At 39.6% G+C, this 21,620-nt stretch overlaps 3 protein-coding genes across 4 annotated transcripts; 2 read left to right on the forward strand and 1 right to left on the reverse strand.

Annotated features, from left to right (window-relative positions):
* The first annotated feature begins 20 nt into the window (after positions 1–20).
* On the forward strand, positions 21–4,378 carry prelid1a (PRELI domain containing 1a). Its single transcript, XM_072663503.1, has 6 exons — positions 21–141; positions 1,797–1,918; positions 2,079–2,304; positions 2,936–3,049; positions 3,356–3,434; positions 3,548–4,378. Exons 2-6 carry the CDS (start codon positions 1,827–1,829, stop codon positions 3,667–3,669), a joined length of 633 nt encoding a protein of 210 aa, XP_072519604.1. The 5' UTR covers positions 21–141; positions 1,797–1,826; the 3' UTR covers positions 3,670–4,378.
* Positions 4,379–7,389: 3,011 nt separating this feature from the next.
* On the reverse strand, positions 7,390–14,998 carry mxd3 (MAX dimerization protein 3). Of its 2 annotated transcripts, none has more exons than XM_072663499.1 (6): positions 14,862–14,998; positions 14,051–14,147; positions 11,995–12,024; positions 11,769–11,883; positions 9,439–9,604; positions 7,390–8,867 (listed from the first exon to the last, which is right to left on the reverse strand). In XM_072663499.1, the coding sequence occupies exons 1-6, from the start codon at positions 14,929–14,931 to the stop codon at positions 8,755–8,757; spliced, it is 591 nt and encodes a 196-aa protein (XP_072519600.1). In that variant the 5' UTR covers positions 14,932–14,998; the 3' UTR covers positions 7,390–8,754. The 2 variants fall into 2 exon arrangements, with proteins under 2 accessions (XP_072519600.1, XP_072519599.1); XM_072663498.1 differs by having other exon boundaries at positions 14,051–14,150.
* A 1,036-nt stretch (positions 14,999–16,034) lies between these two features.
* rnf103 (ring finger protein 103) lies at positions 16,035–21,399 on the forward strand. The gene is made up of 4 exons (XM_072663900.1): positions 16,035–16,776; positions 16,883–17,025; positions 18,232–18,347; positions 18,480–21,399. Exons 1-4 carry the CDS (start codon positions 16,551–16,553, stop codon positions 19,954–19,956), a joined length of 1,962 nt encoding a protein of 653 aa, XP_072520001.1. The 5' UTR covers positions 16,035–16,550; the 3' UTR covers positions 19,957–21,399.
* Positions 21,400–21,620: the final 221 nt, after the last annotated feature.

The following is a 21,620-nucleotide window of genomic DNA, read 5'->3' on the forward strand; positions in this document are numbered from 1 at the left end:
GCGCCGCTGCTTTCTGCACGTTTCCCCTTCAGCGCTGTGGCGGAAGTGTCGACCCTCACGTCTCTCGTGTTCCGAGCGTGCCGGAGGGCGGACGGAGGAGAATGGCAGAGTATTCAAGCTAAACGGACTTTCCATACCCTGGTAAATATCTCCCCGCGTTCATGTGTCAGCCTGCGTTTTTAATCTTCAGTTAAAGTTAATTTTCGAACACGTAATTAAATGATTTCATTCAGAGGTTAGCCCCTAGCCTAGCCTGGGCTCTGTACCTGCATATAGCATGCTAATGCTAATGCTAATGCTAACGGTCCGGAAGGGAGGACACGCCGTTCAGCAGGTTCTGAAATTCAAGGGCAGCCGCAGGTTGGACTGAGTTTGGTATCTGGTCCGGGTTATTAAATGACCTGCTTAACCTCTTGTGACAAATATGCTGCTATTTTAATGTTGTGGGTGACTTTAGGGCTGCTGGTTTTGGCTGCATGTCATGTCACTGTGATTTTGGGTGATTTTGGGTGATGATGGGTGATTTTGGGTGAATATGGGTGATGATGGGTGATGATGGGTGATGATGGGTGATTTTGGGTGAATATGGGTGATTATGGGTGAATATGGGTGATTATGGGTGATGATGGGTGATGATGGGTGATTTTGGGTGATGATGGGTGATGATGGGTGATTATGGGTGATGATGGGTGATGATGGGTGATGATGGGTGATTATGGGTGAATATGGGTGATGATGGGTGATTTTGGGTGAATATGGGTGATGATGGGTGATTTTGGGTGATGATGGGTGATTTTGGGTGATGATGGGTGATTTTGGGTGATTATGGGTGATTACAGCAGTGCAGTAAATTAATACTAATAGCCTTAATATTAAAAACAGTGTTCGCCACGAAGATGATCAGGGTTTTAATCAGACAGCATTAGTTGTTTTTCACTTTGAGAGCTTTAGTTTTACCTAACTTAAGCTCTTAAAGTATGTAAGTAGAAAAATAACATTTAAAGATTTATTAATAGCTAAATAATTCCCTCATTAATACATCGTTTCCCTCAATTTAGCTAAAGCCTCCCTCTAAGCTGATGGGTTTTTTTTTTCATTGATGAAACGATTTATTAAATCGAGAAAAAATAGAAAATATGTAAAATATCTGTATGATTTTTTTATTTTTACCTATTATTTTTATTTTTACTTTTACTTTAATACTTTAGGTACTGTGTAGCTTTTGCTCTGTGTGTATGTATGGGGTTTCTGCATTAACATCAATATCATTGAAGCTAAATCTGCAAAGCTTCTCTCAAAGCTGATCATATTTTATCATATTTTAGTCCTGTTCAGTTATTTGTAATGTGTTAATGCTGTTAACACAATTCTGATTGTTTTTAAACGTAAAATTGGAAAGTTTTTTTCAGATTTATCTGTAAATGATGGTCATATTATGAAATATGGCATATATATGTATATGTGAGATATGTATAATGTACAAATGTACACGTTCCAGTAAACATTAAGTGCATTAGTGCCTTGAAGCACATTTATGTCATTTAGATAATGCTCTTATCCAGAGGAACTTACATTTAAATCATGATCCACGGGTGGGTGATTGTAGGTTAGGACTTTCATTGGTGTAGCCTGGTGTGCTTGACTGCCTGTGGATTTGAACCCTAGTCCGTGACTGTGACTGGGCGTGGGGGTGTTAGCCACTATGCTTCACCAACCAAAGCATCTTGACCAATGTAAAATTTTATGATACGCTTTTGTTCATCTTAATGTTTTGCTTGTGTGTTTTTTCCATGCAGTTCTTTGCCAATGCGGTGTAAGTGGGAACAATGGTGAAGTATTTCAGTTGTGCGGGATTTCTTAAAGGCACATGGGACCAAGTGTCTGTAGCGTTTTGGCAAAGATACCCTAACCCTTACAGGTAAAAAAAAAAAACAAAACTGTGATATATATTTTTTCTCGATTGTCTGCTTTTGTGATATAAAATGTATCTATTCAATAGAAGTGAATCATAATTTAAGACACAAAAGAAGATTAGTTCTCATGTAATCCTTGTTCCCACCCCACCTTTTTTCCCCCAGTAATCATGTTTTGACTGAAGACATCGTCTTTCGGGAGGTGACTCCTGATAACCGTCTCCTCTCCAGACGGCTCTTGACCAAAACCAGCCGAGCACCTCGCTGGGCAGAGAAATTCTTGCCCGCTCACATGGCCCGCAAGGCCTACATCATTGAGGACTCTGTAGTGGATCCTAAGAACAGAACAATGGTCACTCTCACATGGAATATCAGCCATGCACGGGTCATGGTGAGCTGCACCTAATCTTATTATTTCCCTTTCTCCCAGTTTTAGTTCAACTCTGCATCATTGCTTTCTCCTGTTGTGTTCAGGCTGCAGTCATGGCATAGTTTCTGGGCCAATATGGCTTTTAAAGAGCCTATTGGCTAGTTTTATTGTAGATGATTATGAAATTATATGCAGGTTTACTGTAGGTGTCTGTGGCTTTAACATTCCAACCAAGAACTGCTGAACCAGCTCTAAAGCCAGGATTATCTCTGGCTTTACTAATACAGAAAGCACAATTATTCAAAAGCCTCTGCTTTTATGGTACAGGTCACAGCAGAGCACTGCAGTAGTTTTTAACTGAGACTTTCACCTTAAATAATCTGGTTCTCAGATAATTATTAACTATCATCTTACGCTTCAGTAGTAATCATAGGATTACTATAATTACAATGGCTGAGAAATGAGTGGGTTTTGTTTTTGTTAACCATCAATCACTAAAAGATTCCAACTTTATAGTCTGAGAACCAAGAGAACACGGCCCCCTTTTGTGAATTTTCTGAATTGTGTAGTTTTCAGTAGTAAAATCCCCTTCTTAAGTTTCATACCAGCTGGTTTTGTCTGCAGTTGTAACTTGTTTGTCTTCTTCCATCAGTCTGTGGAGGAGCGCTGTGTGTACAGAGTGAACCCCGACAACAGCAACTGGACAGAGATCAAGAGAGAGGCTTGGATCTCATCCAGCCTGTACGGCCTCTCAAGAGCGGTTCAGGTCAGTGGGGCAAAGGGCATCCATCACTATGGAAACACTGAAAAGTCAGGGGGGGTTTGAATAACTGGTTCCAGTAGCGTCTCGCATTTTGTGCTACGTTACTCTTATAACCTATAAAATTACCAGCAGTCTCTAAAAATAGCACAACCAGTACTGACTGGTGGTGAGGGTGTACGTCTCGTGGTGTGTTGACAGCTGAACAGCTGTTTAGTCTGTGCTTAAATTACTTCAGTTAACCTCCAGCATTACTTGGCAATAGCATGCATTTTCGTTTCTCTAAACGGTCTCTCTTTTCATCAACTCTAGGAATTTGGCCTCGCCAGGTTTAAGAGCAGCGTCACAAAGACTATGAAAGGCTTTGAATATGTCTTGGCCAAAATGCAGGGTAAGAATTTCTCAGCTCTTCATGCTTGAAGTTGTACGGTAGAGAGAGCTCGATGAATTATTAGTTGGGCTGTAATTCTATCTTTTGCTAAGCTGCATTTAATTATTATGCAGGTGAAACACCCACGCGAACGCTGGCAGAGACGGCGACTGAGAAGGCTCGTGAGACCGCACTTGCTGCTAAAGAGAAGGCGAAAGGCTTGGCCTCTCAAGCACAGAAGAAGCAATATGTATGATAAGGATATTGACACTTGACATTGTTCCTAAGACTGTACCTGGAAAAAGGGACTGGTTGTTCCAGTTTGCAAAGGTACCAGTGAGCTTATTTTCTCCCAGTTCATGCTCACTGCAGCAGCTCTCCAGCAACTGGACCACTGTCCATCTTCTGTAAGGCCACCAAACTCGGTTCACCCCATTCCCTCCTTGATCAGTGTGCTCTTTTACCGTTTAGGTAGGCCCAAAGCAAGTTTGACTTGGTCAAAAGTACGTCATCCTCTCATGCCTCACATAGTCAGTGTTCCCAACTTTATTGTACATGATGGCTTTTTAAACCGTTGCTGTTGACTTTTGTTTTTGTTGTGATTTGTTAATTATGAAGGATATGATCCAAACCTGATTGAAATGTGCCCTTCGGGTCAAAAAGACATGTCTTCTCCTTCTGTTCTGCTGTATACAGGTACTTCATTGCTTCAAATTGAAGTAATATGAGCGTTGACGGGTCCACATTTCTCGCAGTCATTGCCTAGACGATATTTAAATACTGCACCAGTGTTCCAGCGTTGAAAAGTATGGAAGAAAGGATTGCAGTGGATGGCAATGTCTGTGTATATGCTTGAAATAATAATTATTAAATAAAACATAATTATTAAATATATAAAAAGGTCAATCTTCAGAGCTCTTAATTCAGTAGCATTTACTCACTGTCAATAAACATTTTCTATCCAACACATGAGTCATTCAAGGCATTCATTCATTACATTTATTTAGTTTGTAATTGAAAAAGGCATATCAAGGAAACCTGTTATTTTTCTGTCTTTGGATTGTGGTGTCCAATTTAAGCAGTAGTTCATACAATCTTATTTTAAGTAAAATAAATTAAATTTAAGTGTGGTTTATAAACAAGTCCCCTGATCCCCAGTTTTGGTCCTGTAGTAGGACAGGGCAAGGCACAGCATATCAAATTCCTGAATTTATTTAGCTAACTGTTTTAAAAATGATTTTAGCAAGTTTTTTTTTTTGTTAGCAACTTTAATATCTGCTACAAATGGAGAGACTTGACTACTGTTTCTTGACTACTGTTTCTGGATAATTCAGTCAGATGTGGCCCAAAAGTGCAAATATAACAATTTACGCCATAAGCCAGTTCAGTTGCATATGTGCATAAAAGCTTCCAACAAACTAAAAGTTGTGAATAGACCAGGAGGGTGGTGTTCTTTTTGGTGTGATTTATTTATTTAAGGCATAGTAGTATATCTGTCTAAAATGTAAAAACCAGCCCTGCTATGTGGAGGCAGTGCTTCAGCCTGACTTTAAACTGGTTATATACTTTAAATGGTTTCTCTGTTAAAGGCACCAAAAACTGTAATGAAAGATTTAAATAATATATGTGTGAATTATGGGTATAATTTACAAAATAATTTTTCTATAATAGATTAACTAAAACAGGTTTCAGGATGAATCTGGAGAATAGTTTCTCTGATTGTTTAGAGATTGCATTACATTGTCATGTGAATATGAAAATATGACCAGAGGCACACTTTACTTAAACCTGTTTAACTACAGGTGCATGTAACAGTTTCCTCTATGTTAGGTTGTGCCTCACTCTCTCCTATCTCTGACTACATGTTCTGGCCTGTTCCTGTAGTAACGCTTCCCTGCCTGAGCAGAATGGGTTGCATGATCATGTGCTGTTTGCATTGTTATGTGGTCATAACTCACAGCTTAGACAAAATATACATCCCATTCCAACCAGGAGACCCAGCTCTTTAGGAGTCAGTGTGGTTATTAATTAAAATATTAACAAAGAACTAAACCAATCGTCCAAATATTTTTTTTCTACATTTATTTGCCAGATAAAAGGGACAGAAATGACATGAATAATGGTGTGTACTTAAAAAATAGAATGTACCATATATATATAACTGTATTAAAATTAGTGCCAAGTGTGAAACAGTTTTATCAAGCCATTTATTTTTCTATTTTATGTCACTGATCCACATTGTCCTCCTACACATCTACAAATTGGTGCTTATATAGAAATGTAGAAATTAAATTAAAAAAAGATTTTTATTTGAATGTTAATAATTATATAGTAATATATAGTAATATATAGTAGTAAATAAAATATTTGTAAAAGCAGGTCTGAGTTCTTCAGCAGGAAAACATCCTCATCTTTTTAGGAATTTAATGAGGCTCTTGTCTCGACCCATCTCAAAGTAATAAACATAATAATACATGTAGGATGTGTCATTATTGCTAAATACGTCGGGCACATCACTCTAAATCATCATATTTTACTGTAAACAGTCTGATTAGCAGGTACACTCAGGGACTTTTATTTTGAAGTGCAGCCGGAGAAAAGGGACCATCTGTGACGGACCAATAGCTATAAATCTGACAGTTATTTTACTATTAATTTAATTAGTTTTTTACCAACATTTTACAATTTAGCCACGACGCTTAATAGAGCCGATAGCAATAATAAACAATAAATAAGCAAAAAAGAAATTTTAAAAAAGTGATGCTAGCAGCTAGCAGCTAGCTAACATCGTTGAATTTGAGCGGATTTTAATTGATATAATAATATTTTGCTCACTAATGTCATAATAAACCTTAAACTGCTACAGGTTTAGCTAAGTATTTTGAACAGGACTAAAAGATTAATCTGAAAAATTCAGCCTGGTTATTCATTCATGTAGGCGGAGATAGCAGTGATTCAATCAATGGGTTACAGGCAGTGCCTGTCATCTCATCAAGGTCTCATCAAGTTAATAACATCATTTATCCAGATATAAATACCAACAAGTGTCCTTAATACATAGTTTACATCAGTGTGGGGAACCAGGTCTGGCTCATTAATAATCCTTGGTGAGTTGTTAGAGCGGAGAACACTGTAAAAGTGCAGAACCAGGCTTGAGACTTACTAGGGGATGTTTGTAAGGATCATTTGGACTGTTTCTGTTGATCAATTTATGAGGAAATGTTCATGAAGCCGAAAAATTTTAATGGAGACAACTCTCCCACTATAAAACATGACATGACAGCAACAGACATACTAGTAGTAATTGTGCAGCACAAATTTAGTAGGGATGTAGGGCTTCTGAGACTGCTATCGTTCATAGTTTGTTGTGCATTGGTTTCTGTAGATATTCCAGCACACCTAAGCATGCTATTGTTTTAAACAGGGCAGAATGAAATCAAGAACCTTAAAAAGTTCAGAAAAACATATAATATTCCTAATTGTGGGTGAAGTGCACCTTTAAACTCAGAGCTATTTGAAAATCATCTAAAATTACTAATAAGAAATTAGGTTAAGTTCATTACATCCAAGATTAACTGGCCAAACCAGGACCAGAAGCTTTAACAACACTGAGAAAAATGCATGGGCATGATCTGTGATTTCCTCCCTCAATCTGCAATCTGTGCTGAGGCAGCTGGTTTGTGCGACGTATCAAGACAAGACAAAAGGATAAAATAGTTAAATAAGTGAAAGACGATAAGTGCAAGCAGGTCTATACTGCAGGCTGACCCTGAAATTAAGCCAATTAGCTCAAAGGGAGGCGCAAGAGAATCAGAGGGTAATTGTGTAGCATTCATTTAGTGATGTAGGGCTTCTGAGATTGCTACTGTTCATATTTTAATGTGCGCTGGTTTCTATATATATATATTCCAAGACGCAACTGTTTTAAACAGGACGAGGTTAAGTTAAATACATAAAATATTTATTTGTACAAAAGGTTTACATTGATAAAAAAATGCTACATATGAGTACACAGAGAGGAGATAAATACAGAGGTGTTCCAATGATGTACAAAAAGTTCATAAGGCATTTGGTGTTCACAATCACATATACAGTGTACTATTTAGCTGTGTACATTTACACTGAATTACTGTACAAATGTAAAACAAACAAAATAAAACAAGCATGACTGTTAAAGTACATCATTAGCATTAGTTGCATAAATGACTTGCGCGTTTCAGCAGAACTTTTGCCGTTATATCCAACATATTTTGCTACTTCAAAACATAATGAGTTGCACATACAGCTGTGGTAAAAAGAGGCTTAACTTATAGAAACACTCCTTCGAGGTGTACACTAGCTACTACTTAAAAATGGGGAAATTTCTCTAATCATCTACATCCTCATCTAAAATACACCTAACGTCCCGAAAGGGCTTGGGCCGAATTGATCCGAATGGCACTAACTATTAGCCTACCAACTATTAGTGGGAACTACTGAAGTTGTGGAACTTTGTGAGGAAGGACCAACTCCCATTTTAACTCGTACAGCAACAAATCAGAGCCTCAAAGGCGTACTTCACCCCAAGTATGCCAGTACAGTGCAGTTAGCTGTATGTAAATGAGCTCATATTAACATCCCAATTACACTTTAGACACTAGTGGCAACATTTTCTATTTGTGGGTGAAGTGCACCTTTAAACTTGGAGCTATTTCATCTAAAATCATCTAAAATAACTAGTAAGAAATCTAAAGTTCATTACATCCAAATTTAACTGGCCAAACCAGGACCAGAAGCTTTAACAACACTGAGAAAAATGCATGGGCATGATCTGTGATTTCCTCTCTCAATCTGCAATCCTAACAGGGAAGCCCTGAATGGGTACGAAACGATGTAAGTGCTGAGGCAGCTGGTTTGTGCAACGTATCGAGACAAGACAAAAGGATAAAATAGTTAAATAAGTGAAAGACGATAAGTGCAAGCAGGTCTATACTGCAGGCTGACCCTGAAATTAAGCCAATTAGCTCAAAGGGAGGCGACTGACAAGTGCAAGAGAATCAGAGGGTAAATTAGGAAGGAAAAACCATGTCCATGTTGTTGCACATCTGTTAAAAAAACAGTGTGTCTGTCTAGAGCACCACATCATTTTTTTTTTTTCTCAGGGAAAAACAAAACAAAAAAAATCACCAAAAATTCCAGTCATGCTTGCAAAAAGCCTGAGTATGATGGTTAAAAATGGCAGCAGAGTGTTTTTCTGGCAAGCCACCAGATATTTTTGGTTTGAGGCCCGTTGTGTTCGTCCTGGACCTCAAAATACCGTTTTTGGAATGTGTCTGAATTCGTGCTAGCAGCTGTATGGTCGTCATAACCAGGCATTATCAGGTGTAGAATAACTATGATCAACAGTTTGTGCCATGCCTAGACCGTCAGACTCCAAAGTCCACACCATGCTCTCAACGTCGATCTCCACGTCCTCTGTAACAGGAGAACAGACAGAATTTGATAATGCTTCATACTTAGCTGCCCGTTACACCTTAAAAGCAGGTCATCGGCAGAAATAACAAAGACCTGCTGTAATGTTCATAATTCTCATAACCCACTGATGTACGCCTAGAGAATCTGTCAGATGTGTGGATTCTAACCATTCAACAAACACCATATTTGTGTAGAAGGGGTGATATCATTATTTATATATTTGATAGTGACTGATGGATAAAATTGATAAAAAGAGAAAAATGCAGGAATCAGTAAATGTACCAAACCTGTTACTACACATGTAAATTAAATGTAAGTGTAACCTTGTAATTACATTTTAACAATAATAACTAAATAAGGGTTAACAACTTTTATACAATTACGTTACTAATCACACATTGCCAAAAAAAGTAATTACATAGTAATAGGACTTGATAAACAGAAGGTACTTTAGTTAGGATTTTAATTTATATATATATATAAACTTACTGCTTCTGAAAATTAAAAAGAAGAGCAGCATGTCTATCAGTCATTACCATTTTACATCAGCAACAAGTGATTGTGAATTTACCTCTGTCTGAATCAGATCTCTCTGAGCTTACAGCTGAGCCCAAGCTGTCATTTCGCATCCTCTCAGAGCCACCCTGCAGCTGCTGCAGCCGAATGCGCAGTTCCTGCTGCTCCCAGCGCAGTCGGTCCTTTAGCAGTTCAGCCCGCTCGTCCTGTTCCTGCAGCTTCTGCAAACACATAGCCAGCCGGATGAGCACACTGCCACACAGCCATCAGCCGCGTACCACACAGCCGTCAGCCGCGTACCACACAGCCGTCAGCCGCGTACCACACAGCCGTCAGCCGCGTACCACACAGCCGTCAGCCGCGTACCACACAGCAATCAGCCGCGTACCACACAGCAATCAGCCATGTACTATTTTTGAACAATTCTGCCAAACGCAATGAGTGACATGCAAAAAATCTCATAGGTGTGGCTAGATAAAAAGTATCATAAAAACAATTAACAAAAAACAAGATAGTGTTTCCAACCTAAATAGATAAATAATAAAATAAATAAACATGATCAATCTGTGCATTAATGTCCCAAAAACAAGCTGTTTTTAGGTTATTGGGTATTATACAATAACGGTAAAACATAATTACTCTAAATTACTTCTAAATACCAAGTACAAATTTCCAGCCTTCTACTCTATCATAGCACACATTACGTTAGTATTCATGGTGCAGCTGGCAAACGGACAAAAGTCTGGCTAAAAGATAAGACAGATGTAAATTCTTAGACATGCGGTTACACCCACTGGACCACCTTAACATTCTACGCCTGGATGACGTGGTAAATGCAACCCCACCTGCTGTAACAACGGTCTTAACCACACCTGCTACAGCTCCACCCCATTCTGCATCCCCAGAATTCTGAGTGCACCTGTTTCTAGTTTACACAAATCCTTCTGTAAAGTCTATAAATAGGGCACCCCCACCCCCAGTCCAGTGTTAAGCCTGGCCATAGTGCATGTAAACACTTCTAAATGTGCCTTGTCTGATGCGTCTTATGATTCTCTGTAGCTGTGGACCTGTTTACAACTGTGAATTTAGATTGAGATTGGGCTCTGATCTGTTTGCAGTGTGAATCGTAGTCCTGAATTTCTATATGCATGTAGTGTAACATAGGAAAAACAACTGTAGGAAAGGCTGTTTAAATGAACAGGGGTTGTTGCTCTTTTTAAGGGTCAAGTAACAAAATCCTACTGTTGCCTACATGAGACTATTCACGTGTTGCCTGATTTTTTTTCAAGCCAAAAAACAACCACAGTGGCACAGTATAAAAAAAACTGATTCTTTACTAAAGGCATATAACCACCTAAATGCATAAACAGCTCTTTATGCATTTAATAGCACCAATTATTACAGGGACCTGTTAGCCTTTTCTGTAGGGGTGCAGCATATTTATCTACATATCTGCCAACAGGTGTGGGTGTCAGAGGAGTAGCTGTACCAATAGTTGTCTGTCAACATACTTCAATGTAACATGTACACTAGGTGGGAGTGTCCAAACCAGAACGTACAGAAAACGAACAGGAAAGTCTAGTGGTTTCTTATCCCTGTCCAAGAATTAATAACTTCATTGTTGTAGTATTTCGTTTAGAACAGCCGATCCTAAAACTGCTTAACTGCTGCAGCTTTCAGCCAATCAGCTTGTGTGTGATGTAGAGCTAAGTGCTAAGCGTAGGTGACATTTTGTAGGTGTGCACAAACTGAGGCCTCTGCAAATCTTTGTGAGCTCTTCTCAATGAACCCATTCACTGTAGAGGATTAACAGTTATTATAAGTAACTGTGTTAAAGTATGTAGAGGATGTGAACTTCCACTTACTTAGAAAGTCAACAAAACATGTATTTTGACCACGGGGTCTCTAAACTTTTGCATACAACTCCAAGTTAGCTATTATTTTAAGGCAGCTACAGCTATTATACTTGTAGCTGTTAGTTAGCTATTATACTTTAAAAGTCAAACTTCAAGGCTGTTTTCAACCTAAACTCTATCAGTCACATCTATGACCACTGACAATTTTTCTGACTTAATAGAACTCAATGGACAAGTGCTGAGGCAACAGGGTATTTAAACAGCAAAAAAGCTTAAATAGTCCTTAATAAACAATATTTTATGCAATAAGATAGACGCAACTTGTGGGCAGTAAAAAAAATCCATCACTTTGGCAAACTAATGCTTTTTCCATCACCTTCTATCTCCACTCATCACTCTTTTTCCACAGTGACACGGCAGAAGCCAAATATATGCCTGCTGACAAAGCTGACACCATACTCAATATCCTCCAGTATGTTCACAGACATTAGAGCACAGTAACTAACATTGTTTGAACTCATCTTCTCACCTTTATGTGCAGCTGCGCCCTCCTAAGCAGGTTCAGAGTGGTGTTCCTCGTCGAGTCAGAGGACAGCGGGACCTGCTGCTTTAACTGCTCCAGGCAGTGTCGCAACTGAGCTCGCCTGCAAACGGAAAGCATACATTTAATTACTGAACATAGGCCCAAACCTGCAATGCAGTGTGCTGAGAAATGCCCAGTGGAACAGAGATTACAAGCAGGACGTAGATCATACCTGTGCTTTTCCAATTCATTGTGAACTGACCTGAAAGAGGAAAAGGAGACGTTACTTAATAAAGTACAGTGAAGAGTGTTATTACACACAACTTCATTTATACACAGTAGATTAACTGAAGTGTCTCCAGCAAAACAGATGTTCATCAGTCTGGACCACCAATTAAAGTTAATTAAAATTAAACACTCTTTACATCACACCCCAAACACATTACAACAATGTTATTAGTACACAAACTACAACTCAAGACGGTTAGCTCTTCTAAGAATAAACACTTAATGGTCAGAAACAAAAGTTAAGGTGTTGGACAGTACTGATACAGTTTATATTTTAGTAGTTAAACTCACGAACCCATGTTCTCTAAGTATTGATACTTGTGGTCTTTGGGTGCTCCTGGTCAAATGACACATTTAGTTGATTTTCTGTATAAACAGTAAATGTTAATAATTAAAATAATAATTTTGCATTTTTATTCATATCTAAATGTAATCTGTTCTCTACATTTTCTAAATTAAACATTATGTAGTAACATAACATTTAACATATAGAACATGCTATTACTTTTGCACAGGCCACATTTAATACATATACTGTCTATTTTTTTGCAACGTGTTAAAGTAAGGTACTAAATTGTGCTTTGGAATATGCAAAAGTGTGTGTCTGTACAGTGTAGAGGATGTGAGTAATTTACACAAAAACAACAAAATATGTCATTTGACTGGGGTGCATTAACCCATGTTTAAAAAAAAAAAAAAAAAAGCTTGACTGCTTGTTTCAATTTAACTGTTGTTTCCGTTTTTTTCTCTTCCACAGCTTTTAACCATACAGTTTCCAAAAGGAAACCAAGTAGAGAAATACCATTTAGTTTAGGTCAATGTTCAATGTTGATATTTGATGATCTCCTTATTGAACTCCAGAAGAGCAGAATGTTGAGGTGATGCTGATCTACTGTGCTAAAATATGTCTATCTCATTCATTTTACTGCATTTTCAACCCTATTGCAATTAACGTTATATTTACCTGTAATGCAGATTTTTTGAATGCGAGGCTCAGTTTTTACAGCTGCTGTGGCAGCTAGACTCAAAATAGCTGACTAATGCTAGCTAGTGACAATGTTACATAGTTAAATATAAAAATATTTACATTTTAAAAATAGTTATGTATTGGTATTGGCTCACAGCTCCTCATACCAGCATGTCCTTTTTAGTTAGTTTTACAAACGTAATTACAACTGCAATAAATAATGTGAGCTAGGTCAGCACACTGGTGCTGCTGGGACACCTATACCAAAACCTCACAGGGGTTTTAATGCATGAGAGTTTTAATAACAACCTTATGACATTTTTTCCATGATATTTAAAAGACTTTTTTTTTTTTTTTACATTATTGCAATATTTTGTCATGTAGACAAAATGTACCAGAGCTATTTAAATACTGACATACTGAGAACCGTGATTTGTACTCAAAATATGCTTCACTTCATTTCATTAAATAAGACTGATTAATCTTTCTGTAATGAAACGTGCAGTAAATCAGCGCTTTTTAAGCACTTATACACTCACAAAAGCAGCCTGTGTATCACGATAACACCATTTATCACAATACGATAAAAATACTGTCATACTGCTCAGCTCTAATGAGAAGCCAAGGGTCAGGTGCATCCAGCTAAAGATGCATCGGGCTTCACTCATACTTTTTTTTATTTTTTTATATGATTTTGGTATTAATTCAAGTAGCAATGAGTAGTTTATTTATAACAATAAACTATTATTATTATTTATAAAATAATTTCTTATTCATTTCAGAATTAAAAAGAAGGCAAGTATTGTTTATGATTTGAAAATAATAGATTTTAAGTCATTTTAACCCATTAAAGAGAGTTATTGACATTGCAAGCCCACATTGTGTGAGCTTTGGGCTACAAAAATGGTGTAATTTATTTAGCATGTATTTTCAGGTAGCTATAGATAACTGTGAGAGCAGCACCAGCGCCGGCAGCTACAGACTCCGCTGAGAGCCAACCCGTCGAGTAAAAGGTGTGGGTAAATAAACTCACCTGCTGTTTCCTGGAGAAGTCCTTTTATTTTTCTGCCGGCTTCGTTTCTCCGAGTCTTTGCTGTAAAACGGGAGAGCTGAGGCGTAGCCGTGTTCAGCTTCTGATGGAAAAATAAAGAAGTTAGTTAGATAGATAGATATCTGACTAGCTGCTAGAACAAGAACAGCCCAGCTAGCACTTCCCGAGAGGACGCCCGCCCCCCCCCCCCCCCCCCCACACACACACACACACATACACACATATAACGTTACCGTCCAAATATATTGATTTTTCTGCATGTGTAAATGACAGAAAATCGCCGTTAGATTATGGATGTCGACCCTGTGCAAAAGCGCAGTCTGTCGGACAGCGCCGTCGGGGTCTGCTCTGCTGTTTTTGTTATTTTTGGCGCCACCGGCTTTATTTTAATCACCAGAAAATAACCCACGCACTATTATGATTAGAAACCATGAGAGAAAAGTTAAGCAATCTGAGTAAATCGGTCGTGTTTGCAGTGTAAACCCTACTGTTGGTGTTTTTAATGCAGCTCGGTTTTCAAATGTACCGCCACTTCGCGCCTTTGTGTACAATGGGGGCTCGAATGTAGGTCACGGAGTCAAACCCAATACACCCACCGAAGAGGACACTGTCCACAACAAAAAAAACAGATGCAAACTTTAAAACGAGCGAGCTATATACCCAGTGGAGATCAGCTAGCTACTTATTCCCCCTTAAGCTGCAGGTATTTTGTCCGAAAGTTGATAGTCTGCAGCGGGCTGGTCTCTTCCACTGACATCTGAAAATAATCGATTTGACAGAAGTCCGCCCGTACCTCTCTCTTTTCTTTCCAGGTATTCAGCAGCTTGCAGGAGCACTTGAATGTTGCAAGTGTTTACTTCCATAGCGAAAATGAAGTTAGCAAGCTACTGCCGAACTGGGCCAACACCCGCAAAGCTGTGTGTGTGTACGTGTGTGTGTTTCTGCGATTGAACAGAGCGATTTGGCAGCTCCAGCTGCCACGTAATACGCGTCGGTTTGGCCACGCCCCCCGCGGCAGGGCCGCTCCCATGTTTTGCTGTGTTCGCTCAGTCCATGCTTTTATTGTTGAGGATTTGCGTTTTGTATTAAAATAAAAAATATATTTATTTATTTATTATTAAATTCTCACTAGACTAGACAGCATAATTCTAAAAGAGGCAAAAAAAAATAATAATAACAACAACAACAATAATAATAATGTTCATGTTCATGTTCAGGGAATACTGTGTGCAATACCAAAAGAGTCTTTTGCTGTAAATAATATTGTTATTGCTCTTTTAATTTTTAATTCTTATTTATATTGTGTATATAGTGTAAATTATTTATCCAATTTTTTGTAACTGAGTGTCTTGCTATCCCTTTCTGCTGTTACACTGGGAATCCCCCCACTGCGGGACTAATAAAGGACTATCTTATTTTATCTTATCTTATCTTAATAATACAACTTTTTTGCCTACAGTGCTTCAGTGTTTTGTTGAGAGCAGTCTCATGTTTGCAGTATTGATTAATTTAAAATAGCACCAAAATAACGAACATAGTGGCATCTAAAAAATCATTTTAAATAAAATATTAACAATATTTTCATAATTGTTGTGAGATTACTCGCAGGAGAGCAGCCATACATCACTCTTTTGTCTGTTTAACATCTAAAATGAACTTTGGAAACGAGTGGCAGTCCCAGCGAATATTGAATTGGGACTTTTATTTTGAATTTGAAAAAAAGACTCGGCAGAAAAGACTCGAATGTTATCGAAATGTGTGGAATTATACGTGTATCCTCTACCATATGTGTTACCGTATGAGTTTGCTTTCTAATCTAAATTAATCTGAGAAATAATATTAAAAATACTTTATTTTTCAAAGCAAATGATCGCCCGGCTTTTGTGTTGGGGTGGTTCGAGCGCGAGCGCGAGCGCAAGCGGAAGCGGAAGCAGGCCTATGACGTGATGTTGTTATGTATACCAGCTGACAGCCAGAGAGCGGTGGAGCCTCGACACGGCGGAGAAGAGCAAAACAGACAACATCTGGGGCCTTTCTGCGATTAACTGCTTTACTCTTCAGCGGTCTGGGTTGGAGCGGTATTGTAACGCGGTGAAATGGTGTCCAGATGAGGAGCTCGGCTGCTTTTGTCGTGTTTGAGCCGCGCTCTGTACAGACAGACAGGGCCACAACACACCGGCCTGCCGCGCTGCGCTTCATCAGGAAAGTTAGCCTCTTAGCAGTGCTGACAGCGACCATTACCACATATTAACCCCGGCGAGTGGAAATGGTTGGCTCTATAAGACCCAGCACGGCACCGCGAATGAAGTAGTGGTGTCTAGAAACCGCGAGGTGGTCGTTTGGAGTTCGCGTGTAAACGACGCAGACCCCCTCGGAGCTGACGGAGCGGCGTAGTAACGTTGGCCTCCAATGTCACACAGCACAACTCCTCACAACACCAGAATACACAAGAGAGCGAGCCTGTGAACCCCCCCGAGGAAACATGTGGTTAAAATTGTTCTTCCTGCTTCTGTACTTTTTTGTGTTGTTCGTCCTGGCTCGGTTTTTCGAGGCCGTGGTCTGGTATGAGACTGGCGTCTTTGCAACCCAGCTGGTGGATCCGGTAACACTGAGTTTTAAAAAGTTGAAGACTATCCTTGAATGTCGTGGGTTAGGCTACTCGGGTTTGGCCGAAAAACGCGATGTCCGAGAGCTGGTCGAAAACTCGGGTATGATATCTTAAAAGTTACTGTACTGTGCACCGAGAGGGTGTGTTCGGGTGCTACTGTACTCTACTGTACTGTAATTATTCATCATTGCTGTGTTTCTGTCCAGGAGAGCTGATGCAAGGGGAGCTCTATTCGGCTTTAAAAAATGAAAAGGAAGAAACAGGATCAGACTCCAGCACTACTTTCAGTGGAGAGATGCACTTTTATGAGTTGGTGGAAGACACCAAGGATGGAATCTGGTTGGTCCAGGTACATACTATCCTGCTCAGGGTCTGCATGACCTAAGAAACAGGTCAACAGTGTCTCTTTTTCTCCTGTTTACTCCTGTTTACTCCTGTGGACTTGCCCTGCTTCTCACACATTTTAACCCGGAAACAGCTCGTATCATACAGAGTTTCTAGAGTCATCAGTGATGTAATGTGTTCAGACACCAGATTAACTCAGCCAATGTAAAGAAAGTACAGTGGGGTTTAAAGTCTGAGACTCCTGGTGAAAATGCTTCTGTTCTGCATTCTTTTATAATTTAAAGTAAATGTTTTTATTACAGATGCAAATAAAAGTGGATTGTTTGAACTTTAATATCAACATGTCAAATAATGTCGTACATATTTTTGTCATGTCCCCTTCCCCTTCCTTTATTCAAACTGTGCACATAAGATGGCAGGGACTCCAGAGGTTTGGGCACAAGCCTCTAGTGACTAAATGTGATCTGAGAGTCGTCTGGACATCGCTACACCGTTTCCATTACATTTACATTTACATTTATGGCATTTAGCTGACACTCTTATCCAGAGCGACTTACACAGTTACTCGTATTACAGAGGTGGGGAAATGTAGTGTTAGGAGTCTTGCCCAAGGACTCTTGTTGGTGTAGCACAGCATAGCCACCACTATTTGCATAGTCACCCAGACGGGGAATCGAACCCCGGTCTCCCATGTGGTGTTGTAACTTTGTGGTAGGTAGTGGTGTTATCTGTTGTGCCACACCAACCACCATCCAAAGGATTCTTACCAAAACAGTTGTTTAAACGCTTCAGGAAGTGCGCTGATGTAGAAATGGAAACTTGTTGAAAATGTAAAATTGTTTGTCATATTTAATGAATGGTAGCAGTGTTTTGTTTTCCAATCAGCTTTGAATTGGAAACGTCTCGTTGGACGAAAAAGGAGATCTGAGTATTTCTAGAAGTAAAGTGTTTTAATAGCAAAATGTTTGATGGAAACGAACTGGAGGAACTAAATTTCAATATTGACCTTGAAATATTGCAGCTCATAATTTGTTGTTGAGCATTGTTTCTGATTTCTGAAACTTATAAAATTGTTTAATTGGAAGACTTTTCCATTATTGATGTACTGACAACTGTAAATGTGCACACTGTGAATAATTATCATGGACTTTGCTGTTTGCCAGTTATTTGCATGCTGTTTTAAATAGAAAATGACTTTCTGTTTGTCTAGGTTATAGCTCAAGACAGAAACCCCCTGCTGAGCACAGCCAACTGGGGCAAGATGGTGCAGAAAGTTTCTCAGTTTGGTATTCGCACTGGCACTTTCAATTGCTCAAATGACTCAAGGTGAGGAGCTGCATTGCAGCTGCATGTAACTGAAGAATTCTGTAATCAGTTGATGTCTCAGATTCAAAGATAGTGTAGATATACGTTGCATCACTCTCTTTAACTGGTGATCTTGCAAATTGTTTTTTGCAGATATTGCCGTAAACGTGGCTGGATGAAGTCCACTCTCATCATGTCCGTGCCCCAGACTTATGCCTCTAAAGGAAAGGTCATGCTAAAAGAGTATAATGGCAGACGAATCGAGACGGAACACATCTTCAAATGGATGACCGCTCATGTTGCCTCTCGCATCAAAACCATCCGTTTCTCACAGCAGTTGATGGATGACTGGTATCAGAGAGAAAAACAGCCTGTAAAAATGTTCTTATTTGCCAAACTACTCCAGCCCCCTGCCTTCTTCTCCGCACTCAGCATCAAATTCACTGGACGCATAGAGTTCATTTTTGTTGATTTGCGCAACTGGGACAATGCCACTTGTTTGGAGGAGATTGGGATGCAGCAGATGCCCTCATATATTCTCAAAACACCAGAAGGTATCTACAGATACGGCAACAGCACTGGTGAATACATTTCCTTGCATGCCATGGACACGTTCCTACGGTCTGTTCAGCCAGAGGTCAATGACTTGTTTGTTTTGAGCTTGGTGATGGTTAACCTCATGGCTTGGATGGACCTTTTTATTACACAAGGAGCCACTATTAAGCGCTTTGTGGTACTAATCAGCACACTGGGCACCTATAATTCTTTACTAATCATCTCTTGGCTTCCCATCCTTGGATTCCTTCAGCTGCCATACTTGGACAATTTTTATGAGTACAGTCTTAAAATACTGCGCTATGCTGACACTACCACCATTGCCTCCTGGGTTAGGGCGGATTGGACCTTCTACTCTTCACACCCAGCTCTTTTCTTGAGCACGTACCTAGCCCATGGCCTCCTCATAGACTACTTTGAGAAGAAGAGGAGATGTGGCAATGAAGACCAGAATGCAAACAACCTAGAGTGGCTGTCCAGTCTTTGGGATTGGTACACCAGTTACTTGGTGCACCCTATTGCTTCCTTTCAGAACTTTCCAAATGAGTCGGACTGGGACGATGACCCTAATTTCCTTTTAGAGAGGTTGGCATTCCCTGATCTCTGGCTTCGCCCACTTGTTCCTATCGACTACATCAAAAACCTGCCCACTTGGAGGTTCAGGTGCACACAACCAGAGGGCATAGTCATGGGGGGCCAAGAAAAACCACCAAATAAAATGGTACACCCATCAAGTGATGAACCAGGTGGGGGCCAGCAAGAACATCACTACAGCTCAGAGAATACTCATAGTAGTGGAAAGGGGCTGGCTGGGATGAAGTCAGAGGAACAGGACACCGATTGGTCCCATTGGCCTTGCGGCATGCTCCACTGCACTGAATGCGTGGTGTGTTTGGAGAACTTTGAAACCGAATGCCTTGTAATGGGACTGCCGTGTGGCCATGTTTTTCACCAGCAGTGCATCGTGGTCTGGCTAACAGGTGGACGACACTGCTGCCCAGTTTGCCGGTGGCCATCCTACAAGAAGAGACCAGCCAGACAACCTTATGCAGATTTTCCATCTGAACCGGAATAGCATATGCCATTGGCTGCAGACCTGCTTCCCGCACTTAACTTATAAAATACTTGATGTGTCCATCGTTAGTCTGTAGACCTGTAGATCCATGTTGGCTCCTGTTTTTATTTCTGGTGGTTTAAACCTGCATACACATTACATAATATTGGCCTTTGTGCACACATTAAGCCTAGGCATGGACTAAATATTTGGTGATTATGTTGGACTAGCCTTTTTAGTCCATGACGAAGGCCTAATTTGTACCCAGAAAGCTGGCCTAATAGGAACTTTATTCTTCCTGATCTGTTTTGAATCTGTGCTTGTCTGGGGAAATGGGGGGGGAAAAGGATTGGATTCAGATGCCTTGTACTTAGACTAGATCAGAAAAGTGAAATCCTGCTAGAATGGTAAAGCACCGCTTGCTGTCATTCTTTTGTAGCTCTTACGAAACGACTAGGTGAAGGTCATAATCTGCACAAGTCTTCTGTATCAGAGTTCCATGTACATGTTCAATGTGTCTTCAGTTTATAAATGTGAACAGTTACAACGTAAATTTGAGCTTCTTTACTTAAGCCAGGCATACCCTACACATTCTGTCTCTCTAGAGCTGAATTAACGTAATTACACACTACACATTGAGGGAAAAGGGCATGTCAAAGTTAGCTTGACTGCCTCCGCAACTGGAGAGGAGGTCCAGTCTGAGTAGGGGATTGTCTCACAGGGAAGAGTACATTAAATTCCCTAAAGAAAGTTCCTATGACTGAATCATTTGGATACAGTTGGATTCCACTGTATCTACTGACCTTCAGTGGTACTAATAGGTACACATATGGTAGAAAAAATAGGGCATTTCTGATGAAGCAGACCAAGGCAAGATGCACTGACTGACCAACAGTAGAATTCATGAAAGTTCTACACTTTATGTGAAGTTACAAAACAACACGTGGACAGACCGGACAGTTGAAGGAGCTTCTCCTGTGCTTGGCAGGTATTGAAGAGCAGACTACTCGCATCTTACCTCGACCAATGTTTAGGCAAGACGTTCCCCAACGTTGTGTGGTGTATCTCTTGCTTAAGTGTGAAGCTTGAAAGGGCATTGATAGAGTATGTCTTAAACTATGTTTAACTCTATTTAAGTCATATACACCTCTGGGCATGTGTATCTGATATTTATTATGAACAATAAAAATAAGATTAAGACTCACAGACGAGACAAACTGGCTTGCACCCCAGGCGAAATGACTGACTGACATTGACCTGCTAGAGCTCAAGGCTCCATCTCTGACTAAATTGCTTTTTCATGGAAGCATGACACTTTCTTTGCCCCCTGGCCAGGATTATTGCATTGTAATAACACTACTAATGACCTTGTTCCACTGACATTCTCCAGCTCTTTGTGAATTTGAAGCTCAACTCAGAGCTTCAGTCTGTTGTGATGTTCAGTTCATTAAAGTTTAATTTTCACATGGGTCTCCTGACTTGATCTAGTTTGTGCAATTGATTTTTTGTAACCTGCTATGAATCTATTTTGAAGTCATATGTTCTCTGTGTTTACTATGCATTTATAGTGAATGAGAATGAGTATAATAAAGCATAAGTATAATAAAAAGAAAATAAATTATTATATTAATATTTATTGTTGTTTTTTTAGCCTATTTCTCAAAGAAGAAAGTCAGGGGTGCACC

This window comes from Salminus brasiliensis, chromosome 19 (assembly GCF_030463535.1).
Source record: "Salminus brasiliensis chromosome 19, fSalBra1.hap2, whole genome shotgun sequence".
Classification (NCBI taxonomy): Eukaryota; Metazoa; Chordata; class Actinopteri; order Characiformes; family Bryconidae; genus Salminus; species Salminus brasiliensis.